The sequence below is a fragment of the Thunnus maccoyii genome, chromosome 22, assembly GCF_910596095.1.
Source record: "Thunnus maccoyii chromosome 22, fThuMac1.1, whole genome shotgun sequence".
Lineage (NCBI taxonomy): Eukaryota > Metazoa > Chordata > Actinopteri > Scombriformes > Scombridae > Thunnus > Thunnus maccoyii.
The window spans coordinates 19,920,400-19,934,127 of NC_056554.1; the positions used below are offsets into that span (position 1 = coordinate 19,920,400).

Genomic DNA, 13,728 nt, shown 5'->3' on the forward strand with positions numbered 1-13,728 from the left:
CATTACAGTCGTTGGTTCACCGTAGTAAAAGAAAAACCCTGGTGACTTTGTTCTATACGCTTTACGCCTCAGAGAATAAATATCCGATGCTGAAAACATTTTCCTTCAATGACGTTCTGTGTTTTTCTCCTGAGGATTAGCTTTTCCCAAGTGTGTCAGCTGTAAAAGTGAGAGTCACGGGGAATTAGAGGGAAGGGAAATGCAAAATAATGATGAATATTTTTTTCTCTTTGAGGGTCAAATCAGTATAAGTTGACTTTGACTTCGCTGCAGTCACTGGTTTGTTGTAGAACTGGTAGAAACTAAAATACAAGTTACTTTCTATGCATAACCCAGTATCACTTTCCTTCTATAACCATTAAACAGTCAATCAGTCCATCATTAAATATGATTAGAAACATGAATGCATCTAATACCACTTATTCCCTTGTGTTCATTTCTATAACTCTGATTTTGGCATCAGCAATAACCTCCTACAAGTGAACAATGGTCCTCATGCAGTGGTGCAATGTAACCAAGTACATTTACTCAAGTACTTTACTTAAGTACAATTTTGGGGTACTTGTACTTCACTTCAGTATTTCCATTTTATGCTACTTTGTACTTATACTCCACTACATTTGAGAGGGGAATTTTTACTCCATTACATTTATTTCACAGCTAGTTACTTTTAGATCAATATTTTATCATAAAACTTGTGATCATCTTTATGAAAATAACTATAAAATAGCATCGTTATAGATTAGACTACCCAACAGTATAAACTGTTAAGATTAACTTAATGTTGAAATGCTGCTTACATGTAAATTAAATCTGTATTAATATTCCAATGATATATTTTTGATAAATACTTCTAGTTAGTGCTAATTAGCAAACGTTAGCATGCTAACATGCTAAACTGAGACGACGGTAAACGAGTCCTGCTAAACTCCCGCCTCACAGAACTTCTAGCATGGCTGTAGGTTGAGATTAACTTAATGTTGAAATGCTGCTTACACGAATCTTAAATCAGTATTAATATTCCAATGATATATTTTTGATAAATACTTCTAGTTAGTGCTATTTAGCAAACTTTAGCATGCTAATATGCCAAACTGAGACCACGGTAAATAAGTCCTGCTAAACTCCAGCCTCACAGAGCTTCTACCATGCCAGTAGACACTTCTTGTTGGCTGATTATCACCTGTCACAGTTAGGTAATGATTAATTTAATCAAGTAAATCTATCTTGATTAAAGTTAAGGCAAAGATTTAAACGGGTTGTTAGGGTCAGACAATCTAAAAAAATGAGTCAGGGTTCAGGTTTTGGTTATGTCATTTCAACTTAAACCGAAAACTTGACTCACTGTAGAGCAATTGTTTGCATGATTTCACAGTTGAACCCAGTAAATAAGAGCCATTCAGGAATTCAAGCTGCTTCTACTTCTGCAGTCGGTGTATTTTACTCTGCGTGAGACCATCAGCTACCTTCCTAAATGTCATCAATATCACATAAATGCGTTGGCTGTCCCTCGGCGCTGATTTGCAATCTTAGAAACTTCACTATTGTCTACCCGTTTCTACTTTAAGAGCAGGAAAAAATAAACATCAAATCTTCACTTCTCCCTCAAGTGATTCATACTTTATGTTTGAAGACGTTTTCAAACAAAGGTGTGTATTGTCAGATGTACTCGGCGCTTTTCTCAGGTGACAAAGCATCTCTAATGTAAAGGCAGAATCAGTCATCTCCCAGATTGCATTGCAGAGTACACATTACAGTCTCTGTATATACTGTATGTACACTGTATTAAAATGGTTCCACAGCACTTCAGTCATGGAGAAACATTTAAGGGAGGATGCAGAAAGACAACAGATGCTGAGATTTTTCAAAACAGCGAGACATTCTTTCAGTAGGAAAAGCATTTTGTTCTCCGCATGCAGGTTTCCTCGTTAAACATTTTGCATATTTATGCCAGAAGTCATAACTCACAGTTTACAGCGGATGACATGCAGTACTTTCACACACACACACACACACACACAGAATCCCACTCGACTCAAGTTTGAGATTTAAAGGGGAAAAAATGCTGCAGAAACAAGATTTGACATCAAAAACATTTTCTTCTTATGATCACATTCGTTATCGCCCTCGACCATCTCTGGCGGTCAGCTTTGCTTGTGTGTGTTGTCTTTGTGTGTGTGTGTGTGTGTGTGTGTGTGTGTGTGTGTGTACTGTCAGAGCTGTTAGTATGCTGTGGTCATCCTCAGCAACATCGTTCTGACACTCCTGCTTCCACTCGTCTCCACCAAGCCTTGTTTACTTTGTGTGCGTGCATGCGTGTGTTACTGTGCATGTATGTGCGTGTGTGTATGTGTGTGTTACTGTGCATGTATGTGTGTATGTGTGTGTGTGTGTGGTCCTCCTGGTTTTTGGCATAGCAACTGCTTCGTCACTGGGTGCCTCTCCCCTCCTTCTCACGCATATCCATCTATAGTTAAATATCTCTGTGTCTTTTTCTCCCCCTCTCTCTCTCTCCCTCTCTCTCTCTCACTCTCCTTCGCTCACCTCCTCACCAACTGTGTTTAGGAGTTAGAAGGTCAGGTATAATGATGCACGCCTGTGGCGTTGTACTTGGTGGGTATCCACTTCCTTCGGAGAGAAAAAGATAAAAAACAGCGAGAGAGGGAGAGGGAAGAGAGAGGCAGAGAGATTGTTAGTGGAGAGGGAGAGAGAGGATAAGGTTGGTGTTATTCTATTTTTCTTACTGTCAACAAATACAATTTAAAGACCAAAACCAACAATGTTTTAGACCTTCCCTCAATAATTCCCGACTTCCCCGTCTATGGCACTACCATCATCAGCCCGTTGGCTCATGCTGAACACGTTTATCTTTAAAAACGGATCCCAAATAGATGCCGTAGTAGTCCAAATATATGGCGACCTTGACTATAAGACTGTTTTTTGGAAAAAGGCTTTTTGAGGACACATCACTGAAGAGTCACAGGCAGGATCTTGGAAGCGGTCAAAATGATTTTCCCAGGCAGTTAGCATTTTTCTGTTGACTGTCTGTTTTGTTTTTTAGCTTCTTGTCATCTGTGACCGCGGTAATTGGCGGCTGTTTCAGCAGTTAAGATGTCACTTTGGACTAAATTTATTTCCTCCTTTCGCATAAAAAAGCACGTTACCCTTCAGAAACTCCTGCAGGTTAAACTGAGCTACGTAAACAGTGTTAGTGTAACTCTAACAGACTCACTGTAAATAGACACTTGTTAGCTTAGCAAGATGACGGCTACACAACAACCATAATGCAACACTCTCTGTCGGAGTCTTTCTCCATTCAAAAAGATCTGATGAAGGTGTCAGTGTGTGTTTTCAGACATCAATGGATGACACAGAGGAATAAGATATCAGGCTTTGGATACACAGACGATACTTGTTAGTAGGATCGATTCATTGTTGGTTTTTTCATGGGATTTGTTGACAGTAAGAAAACTATAAAATATAAAAATGACGTCTTCATCCGGCTTGTTACCGTGACACCCACTCCTCTTCCACTCCATCTCTTGTTCTTTCGCTCTCTGTTTTCTCTGTAAAAACCAGCGAACAGGTAACTTGCAGCCAGCTTACTGTTGCCATGGTAACCAGCCGCTCTTCCTCTCTCTTCCCTAATAAAAAGAGGAAAAAAAAAAGAACATCAGCGAGCGAAGGAAAAGAGAAAGAAGAAGTGAGTGAGAGTGGAAGCTGAAGCCGTTGAAGGAGGGAACGGTGGAGAAGGAGAGAGAGAGAGAGAGAGAGAATGCAATTTGAGGAAAGACAGATGGAGAGAAAAGGAGGTTGGAGGGATACAGGATGAAAGAATAATGAATGGAGGGTAATGAGAGAACATTTTGTCACCGTTCCCTCCTCCCAGTTTCCTTTCCTCTTCCTCCTTCCGTCTCTCCATCCCTGCACATCTCGCTCCGGCAAAATTTTCATGAATGACCGAGGTACCGCAGGCAGTGAAAATATGAATGCAGAGCAGGAAGAGACAGACAGGCTGTAGGCAGACAGACAGACTGACAGGGTAAGAAATTTATCAATCTACTGTATATATATATTCTTTTCAGTTTTCTATTTTTATCCCCTTGATCTGGCTTATTGGAGATTTATTCATTACACTGAAGTATAAGTCTACTCTGGCTCTGAGTTTGCACCGTTCTTTTTGCATTTCATGATTTTATTTTTAACTTTACAGGCATTTAATTAAAATTTCGAGAGGCTCTGTGCAACCAAATGAGTTTCCTTCGAATGTAGAAGTAACTGAAACACAAGCAGCTTGTGACATTGCCAAGACAAGCAGTTAAACAGGAATATAGTCAGATATAGACGAACATATCACATGTACTGTAAAAAAATCTAATTATTTTGACCTGTTTGTTATGTAAATGTTGTCTATTTGAATATATTTGTAGTTTAGAGTCAGTGTGACAGTGTTATGTCCTCTTTGAGCATGCAAATTTTGTCATTAATTCTGCAAAAAGGCAGGTAAACACGGTCATTTACAGCCAAAAAAGACCAAGTTAGATAATAAACGAGGCGTCCCGGGAATGCAGTTCTGAATGTCGTATGCGGGGAGTCAAAGAGGGAGACACACAGCTTGTAAACATGGAGTTTAGCTGAGAAACAGACAGGTATTCATGCTGCTCAGCTGCAGACGGTCTAATCCTCTCAGTTTACCTGGAGTAGCCCGGGAACCCCACATGGGGCAGGACTTTCCAGAACTGCGACGAATCCTGTTGGCTCCACGTCGTGCCGTTTGAGTGCCGAGATGAATCAAAGACTGGGCTGCGATTATGAATTAATTTCTAATTGGATCCGGCTCAAACGAGCAAAAAGCAAGGTTTTTAATTCTGAGTAGGTGTTGATAAGTTGAGCTGTTGAAATAGGACAGTCTCCACTCAAGGTGCACTTACTCGCTTGTTCAGGAGCTTTTAATCATCACACAGTCTTCATTAGCAGATGTAGTTCGCTCAGTTGTCATTGAACTGCAGATGTTCAAACCTTTCATGGTTTTCAGCAGCTCTATGCTTCTCTTATGTTGCTCATTCTGGCTAAGATTTAAGGTTGACTGTTCATCAAGGTCCTCTAACTCTCTTAATCCTGAGATTTTGACCATGTCACACCGTCTTCATCAGCATCATTCATCCTTTGCCAACTGCGGTTCCCAAGGTCAAAGCGAACTGTCGACCTGAAGTTGGGATCTCATTCAAGAGAAGAAAAGCAGAAGTAGAGATGTTCATAAATTAATATTTTCCCTGAATGCACAACCACTTAAATGGCATTTTGTAGCTACTAAGGTTGGAGGATTGTATAGTATTTTGACATCTAAAAACTTGTCAATAACACATTTGTAAATTAAAGCCTGTGTGTCAATGCAGGTTCCCTAACAACAAAGACTACCTCATCCACTTTAAAAAAAAAAAAAAACTGCCTGAAGGCTCACAGTAGGCTGCAAATCAGTGAAGCCAGGGCCATACTGAAGAGACATTATGATGAATGAATCATCATCTTGTCTCTCTGGTGAAGGCTGCTGATAGTTGAAATAGTGTCTATTATTTATGGCTGCAGGAGCAACACAAAGACTCCCAACCTCTGAGCAGCAGCTCAGCGAGAGACAAGGCCGATCGAGAATGAGGGCGCCTTTGAAAGACAGACATACAGACAGACAGTAAATTTGACTGCGTGCATGTGTGATTTTTTTACAAGTTTTCTGCCCAATACTGTAGCCTGCAAAATTATCACTTTACCCGGATGAAACCAGGATTCAAGAGGCTGTCAGACCAGCAGGAAATGGGTGATTGGATGAGCCAGAAAGGAGGTCATATTTAGCCAGCTAAATGGCTGAGTCATACCTTAGTCTCTGTTGGATGGCTGTAGATGTTTCAGCCCAAACACTCTTATTTATTCATGCACAGAGGAGCGCGGCCATTGAATGACACTCAGTGAATGAGCTAAATAGATAAATTGCTGGAAACAGACACAGGATGAATGACCGAGGTAAAGAATCTGCTGGAAAGATAGAGAGATATAAAAAAAAATGCAGGTGGAAAAACAAACAGGTAGTCAACGAGTGAAGCAGGCGGCAGGGTTTTTTTTCTTCCAGGTAACATTAAATGATGATGATACATCAGCCAAGACTGATGGTTTGATCATTAAATCAGTGATTCCACGAATTTCTAGATTTCAAACTTTATTTTCTGGGCTTTATCACTGCAAATCTGCCACAGTTTTTGCAGTGTTAAAGGGGACATATCATGCTTTTTGTGATTTTCTGTTATGATGTTGGATGTCTATGTTAAACACAGTCAAAGATCCAAAACTTGAGGTGAACATATGTAAAAATGCTGCCTGCAAGTCAAAAGCCAGGGCTTCAACCTGCTCTGAACGCTTCATGTGCAAAGTTACCTTTACATCTTCATCCATTCGCATATTTCACTTTGGATTCTGGCTCCAATATGTACAGATGTATTTGAGAATTTTCCATTTTGAGTAAAGAACGAGAAAAAGAAGTGAAATCCGACCACTGCTGTTTGTTTACGTACCCTCCTTGTTTACGTAGGAACCAATCAGAACAGAGTGGGCTTATCGAGAGGGGGGTCCTTAAAGAGACAGGAGCTAAAACTGCCTGTTTCAGACAGAGGCTGAACTGAGGGGCTGCATAAAGGACCAGTATAAGATAAATAAGTAGTTTTTTGAACTTTAAATCATGCAAAGATATTCCAGTAGAGCCTCAGAATGGAAATATAAACCTGGAAATGTGCATGATACGTCCCCTTTAAGACACCACCTTGACATATTTTTGGAAAGTTGCAGTAACATTATCATGAAGTATCATCCCTCAATCAATGATTTTCCCACAGATGGTTTCCATCAGCTACAAAAAGAAAAATAGCTGCTCTTAGAGAGCAGTGAAAAAACAGCTTTCTCAGTGACAAAGAATGACATCGTATAACAGCTCTTTGTTGTGCTTTTAGAGGTTATAAAATTTGTCGATATTGTGTTAAATTGTATTGAGTTATGAAAGGATTGCAACCAGTTTTCATCTAAAGGTTGCACTCTTGGTGAAAATCAGTAAAGACTTTCTCTATAGGGTTAAATATTTTCTGGATTTGGTGTTTAAAGTCAATACACAGCAGAATAAGAAGCTGTGATGTAACGAAACTCAAGATTTTGTTTCTCAACCTTTGTGTCTCTGAGCTTTAGTCTGAAATATGTGTCATCATTTAGCTTAATTAGTCATTTCTACTTGTTATATTTCATGCAGGGAACACTTGAACACTCACACTTTGGTCTCTCAGACAGTTCAAACATTCATAATTCAACAGGGACACAACTAGACACAAAATGGAAGGTGGAGTCATCTGTGACTGCAAACCCCTCGACAGGCGACAAGAAGCCAGACACACCAACAGGTAGACGGGGGAAGAATAAACATGAAGCCGCAGACTGTTTTCTGGTTTTCTATTCATCATCACATTTGTATTATGGTCTGAAAAACAAGCAGCAAAACACAAAGCTGGATTCACGAGGAAACAAAAAAGCAGGAGATCTTTATTTTGAGGCCTCACCGAGACCCATCAATGTCAGTGCGGTTGTACAATAAATACTTTATTGTACCTTTAACTCGGTTTGTTTTGGCTCCGCTTGCGTAATGCCTGTACACTTTTTCATCGATTCAGCTTCATTTGATTCATGCTGTTTTGCCTCATTCATTCTGTGTGTGTGTGTTTGTGTGTGTTTTATCCGTCTCTCTGATTTAACATCCTAGTCTTCACTCACTGCAGAAAACACAACTTCATTGAATAGCATCCTTTTGGTTGTAGGAGATAAATTTTTACCAGTAGACTGCATCTGATGCGACTGTCGCTATAAAACAAGCCCGATGGTTTAATCGATGCCTGAATGAGTTATGCAGATGGGTGAGAGACTGTGCCGCATGTCATAGAAGTAATCAAGTAGGTACCTGCTGCCACCGATGACTCATTGGATTACTGTCTGCCCAGACTAGACATCAGAAGGACAGGAAGTACAACAGAACAGCGGGTTTCTCAGCGGCATCTGCTGTAAGTCACGGCGCATTAAAACGAGGCGACAGTAAATATAAAACATAAATGTGAGGGTTTCTATGGAAAGAAACAAAAAAAAGAAAGCAAGGCTGTTCAAACATTAATTTAATGGTCATCAACAATCAAGGGAAAAGATTTACTTTATTGAGCTTTTGGCAAAGCTTTATGTAACCAATTCCACAGTAATCATCAATCACATTGATGTCATGCAGATATTAAAATGGGTCATACAGTTACAGCTGTTGTTTGTATGTTGTGTTCTTCCGTGTCTGCCTTTGCTCTTACGCCTTTTTAACAGTCATTGCTGCAAAATTTAGATACTGTGCTCATCCATAATGCACAGCCACGACTTACAATGTATTTTTCAGTTACTTTACTATGTTTGACAGGTTCTATTTTGGCTGATCTCTCACTAAAAATACATTTTAACTTTACTGAGAGCAGCTGAGTAAACATGTTGAGTTAAATTAAAACAGTAAATCATAGTTGTCTTAAAAGATGTGAGTTTGTTGCAACCATTTAAAAATGACATCAAATCAGGTGATACTCACAGAATTACATTTTTCTCTACACATCTCTATCTCTCAAGAGTCATAATCTAATACTTTATTGCCATGTCAACAACATGATTGGATTTGGTGTTTTATTGAATTTACTGCGTGTTAAGTAAAATTGGTCTCACTGACCCCTCTTGTTCCTGTCTTTCTCCTCCAGGTGAAGTAGGAGGCGGAGGGAAATTCCACGGTGTTGACCTCCTGCAGCACTCCCCGTCCCCATCCCCCTCTCCAGGGGAGCCCTACCCCCACCAGCCCCGCTCCCTGGAGCCTATCACCAACACCCCCCACCAGAACCTGCCCCTGAGGAAGACACACTCTGACCTCGACACAACCTTACCTGCAGGTGTGTGTGTGACGGAGAAACCATTAAGTGAAGCACCAGCTAAAGAAACTCTTACCTTGCTTCGATTTTTCCTTGTGTTCTCTTACCACTCACATAAACTGAGCATTGCCTTCAGCCAAATATAAGAAAGAGGAAGAAGAAAAGAACAGGACATCGCAAAATGATATTTTTCTACTCGTTAAAAACTCATCCCAATGTCAGCTGAAACTCTACTGGCATCATTAGAAACCTTGAACTTTTTTTTTGGCTGCAGAAACACATTTTACTGCACAGGCTTTTTGGAGAAATTGACATAATTTGATAGTTTGGGAGAAGGTAGCGAACTTTTTTTATGTGTCTACTAATGCGACACAAAGGTGAAAAGATCATAGGTTTCATTTCATTTTTGGATCATTTTCTGTTTTTTTTTCCTTTTTGTGTCAATTCTCTTAAATGTAGCTTGGTGATTAACCTGGGTCCTTGGTTTAATCCTATTTTAAAGGGCTCACTGAGGCAGGAAAACATCTTAACTGTTCATTTTTTTGCAACCAAATTTTTGAATTTAACAAAGAACATCACAGAGATTATTGTTGGGTTAATCATTTCTTTCCCCTGTGTTAGCCGTAATCTGTTTTGCTCGGTGAAGGACGGTGTTGCCGGCAGCCAGGATCTTTTCATGCCTAATTGGTTTATTCACTGCAACAGGGATACTCAATTGTAGGGTATGAAGGGTTTCTGTAAACAGTTTAACCTGAATAAGGCCTTAATTGCAGACAGGCGAGAAAAAGCAGACCATCTAAACCTTGCATTTAAAAAAAAATGATGTCAAATGATTTTGTATTGAGACTCATTCTTAACTTTAAGATTGTACTAATCCTGTTATTTCCATGCCTGTAACCTTGTCCAAACAGTTTATAACCTTAATCGAATCTTATTCACTACAGACTAAAGTGGAAACTTTTTTATGGTTCCCAAATGAGTATATAATCTAATACACACCTGTATTATATGTATGTATGTGCATAGGACAATGAAACAAAAGGAATTTAATGAAAAAGTTGTGAACCATAGCAAACTGTCAGCACGAAAATGAAAAGAAAAAATATTTTGGTCACAGGCTTTTCAGGTATTAAACACACAAATACTGTAAGCAGCATCTTTATGCTAGATTCACAGCCTGCAACAACCAATCACAAACGGGTCAGAAAGGTATATAATTAATTCAAATGTGTATATAAGTCAAGACAGGATCAGGAGTCGTCACACCTTGTAGTAAATAAAATGAAATATTCCTTTTCCTTGTTTAATCCCTGACGAATATCTATTACCAGGACATTGTTTTTTAAATAAAGTGAATGCTTGCAGTTAAAAAATCCACCACTTTTTCTGTGTTTGTAAGTGTAAGTTAATGAGATATTTTCCTTTCAAAAAGCACATAAACACTGAAAGAAGTAGGTTAGTAGGCAACCAGAGAATACATAGTATATTGAAAGAACTTAAATGCTTCTGAAGTATCCTAGAGTTGAATTGAATTCACTAGGGTCTTGTCTCATGAGCTTGTTTGGATAAGATAAGTTGTATTAATTCTCCTCCTTCACCTTCTCCTACACAGATAACAGTTTGGAGCATCGCACCCCGGACCAGCTTCACCCAGGAACCATGGACCACTCTGGGCTACTGTGCTCCAACACACCCTCCCCTTCCTGGAATGGACCTAAAGGCTCCACCTTTTCTCCCGGAGCATGGAACGAGCCTTACAATTACAACATGAACAAAGGTCCGGCAGTTCCGCCCAAACAGCACAGCATTATCGGTAACGCAGGAGGAGGGACGCAGGATGGCGTGATGTTAGTGGGCTCAGGACAGTCGGTGAGCTCACACTCCAGTTCATTCATGTCCGTGTCAGACCACTCTGGGAGAAGAGGGAATAACATACCGGGGATTTCGCTGGCAGCAGCCATGATGGAGAAGCGAAGTGAAACAGAAGGAGCTGCAGCAGATGGAGGGAGAGGAGGAGGCGGAGGAGGAGATGGAGGAGGAGGGGGATATGGGGAGACAGGGAGAGGAAGGGAGAGGTCAGCACGATCCATAGCAGCAGCGAACGCCTTCAAGTTCCGGGAGCGTTCCCTTTCTACGCCCACGGATTCTGGTTCCTTCTGTTTTACAGAAGGTGGAATAGGCCAGCCAGACATCACATCCACAGGGAATGGGAATGTTATGCCAATAACAGACCACCAACAGCAACATCATCACTTCCTGGGTATGGGTGAGAACTATGCCCTCCTCTACCCGAGAGGGAGCTCAGAAGACAGTGCAAGTACCACCGACACAATCTCCGTCACAGCTTCAGACTACAGCACAGAAGGCCGCTTGCGCCTGCGTTCACGCTCCATCTCACTTAAGAAATCCAAGCGCAAACCACCGCCTCCTGTGAGGAGTGTCTCTCTAATGAAGAACCTCGGAGAAGCCGAGGGGAGGATCCACCACGAAGGCAGTCTTTACCGAGATGGCCGGCCAAAGAGCCTGCACATCCCCAGGGATCACTTCCCAGACTTCCAGCCTGATTTCCTCCTACCCAGCTCATCCTGCTCCTCTAAACCTAGTGTTCGTGAGGGGGAGCTGGGCCAGGGAGGCAGTGATGGACCTCCAAGCCTGGAGGTGCAGGCACCAGAGAGGGAGGGAGAGACAGAGCTGACCTTCCCCACTCACTGGCAGCTGGGGGAGTGGAAGAACAATGACCCCTACAGGTAAGGAAAAAACTGCACTTGGTTGTTTGAGGCTTATTTGCTCTGTTGAATTACTTAATGCCTAATTGTGCCCTTATTCAACTTATTAGGCATTCTGAAGGTTTGTTATGCAAAAACTTGAAATGCAATTACATTTCTTCCCTCCCCTTCTCTTTGCTTCTCTTCTTATCTCTTCTCATCTCTTCTCCAGGTCTCTTTCAGGCTCCAGTACAGCAACAGGTACCACAGTGATTGAATGTATGAAAGTCAGAGGCAGCTCAGAGTCGCTGCTCGACTCACCCTCCACCTCCAGAGCTACGTCGCCCTCACAGCTCTCCATGGAAACTGATGTAAAGGCCTCTTCACCTTTCAAACCCCCAGGACTTATGTCCCCGTCAAGTGGTTATTCCAGTCAATCAGAGACTCCAACCCCAACTGTTCCACTCAGTCATGTGGCAGGACCAGGGACAGTGGGGACAATGGGGACATTGTCAGGGTGTAAGATGCGCCCAAAGATCCCAGAAAGAAAATCATCGCTACCATCACCCAAGGACCCTGCTGCAAGGTCTAGATTGTCCTTTGAAATGCCTGGGAATGCACATCTGGAGCTTTCGTCGATCAAGCCAAAGCAAAAGGCCAGCAGACGACATTCTGACACCTCCACGGCGGCAAAACCTGGAAAAATCAGCCCAAGCTCTTCACAGGCATTACCTGTGGTTACCCAGAATGAGCTAAAGACTATTCGGCTTCGCTCTGTCTCTCGCGGTGACCTAGAGGACTGCCCTGATGGGGCATCTGACACCATTGAAGAAGAACAGCATGGCCAAGACCTAGGCGAGGACCCCAGCCCACCACCCACTCTACCAAAACCCAAGCCACCTGTCGCTGTTAAGCCCCCCTTGCCCAAGCGGCCCCTAAATCTCCTCCTGAAGTCTCCTTCCCCCTCATCCACTTCCCCCCTTGCACTCGACTCACCTCCTGCCTCACCTACAGAACGGCCAGTGCCCCTGGGTAACATTTACAAAGTCATGAAAAAACCCAAACCCAAAAAGCCTCTGCCGCAAACTCCTACAAGTCCCTCAGTGCCCCCGGATTTAAATTCGACTATCACCCCACAAACTTCCTATGATCATCAGTTCCTCCCCCACCCCCAGTCCCTCTTTGATCTCCCTCCTCTCCCAGACCCCCAGCCTCTCCTGGAAGACCCAGTGTTGGAGCCTGAGTTTGATGCTGACCCAGAGATCGAGCTTGGGCCTGCAGATGGAGGCTCACTCCCCTCTCCCTGCAGTAACCAGGAGGTCCCAGAGCTCCAAGACAAGAGCAAGACACTCCCCTCAAGGATGACAATCTCCTGTCTGGCAGAGCTGTCAGACAAAAAGAAACCCAAGGTAAGGAAGACATTGCCCAAAAAGTGCTTGATATTGAGGGTGATACTGATACTGATACTAAAAAAAACTTTCTTGTTCCTTTCAGGTTCCACCCCCAGTCCCCAAGAAGCCGAACGTCTTGCTTCTTCCCTCATCAGTCCATTCCTCAACCAACGGCAGCACAGACCGTCAGACACCGCAGACCGACAGCCCTGTTGGACTTCGGTCTCCTGTAGGAGCTTTCCCACCGGAAGATATTCCTACTACTCCCAATGTCCCTGAAATGCCAGAGCAAGATGAGAATCATTTTGGAACAGATGAAGACAGTTCAAAAGAGTCATCACTTCAGTCATCTCTCCAGGATTCCTCCCTCACAGAGCTGGAAGAGAAGATGACCAGCACTGGGATCGGGGCAGGTGAGACCCTGTTCATTGAGATGCTTTCAGAGATTTGTACAGAATAGGGTCACATGGTGTGTTGAGATTAAGTCGGATTCTTTGCTTCAGACATGATTTGCCTTTTGTAAGCATTTTGTCTCTTGAAACAGAAAAACATTTAACCAAAGTCCATACAATTACACTGTAACGCCAACCATACCAATTTAAAAGACATTAAAAAAGCTTAAGAATAATTTAAGAGGAATACCCAGATGAAAATCTATGTTTTGAGAAT

The 13,728-nt window shown here is 42.1% G+C and overlaps 1 protein-coding gene across 4 annotated transcripts in view; it reads left to right on the forward strand.

Annotated features, from left to right (window-relative positions):
- The window catches only part of nhsl2 (NHS-like 2), a 161,039-nt gene that overhangs the window by 138,410 nt on the left and 8,901 nt on the right, over positions 1-13,728 (forward strand). For all 4 annotated transcript variants that reach the window (XR_006093406.1, XM_042400667.1, XM_042400668.1 and 1 more), the window contains exons 5-8: positions 8,799-8,984; positions 10,576-11,710; positions 11,901-13,077; positions 13,163-13,472. Coding sequence is in view for 3 of the 4 variants with exons in the window: in XM_042400667.1 (XP_042256601.1) it covers positions 8,799-8,984; positions 10,576-11,710; positions 11,901-13,077; positions 13,163-13,472 (2,808 nt within the window). In the remaining variant the exon portion in view is untranslated. The remainder of the gene's footprint in view (positions 1-8,798; positions 8,985-10,575; positions 11,711-11,900; positions 13,078-13,162; positions 13,473-13,728) is intronic.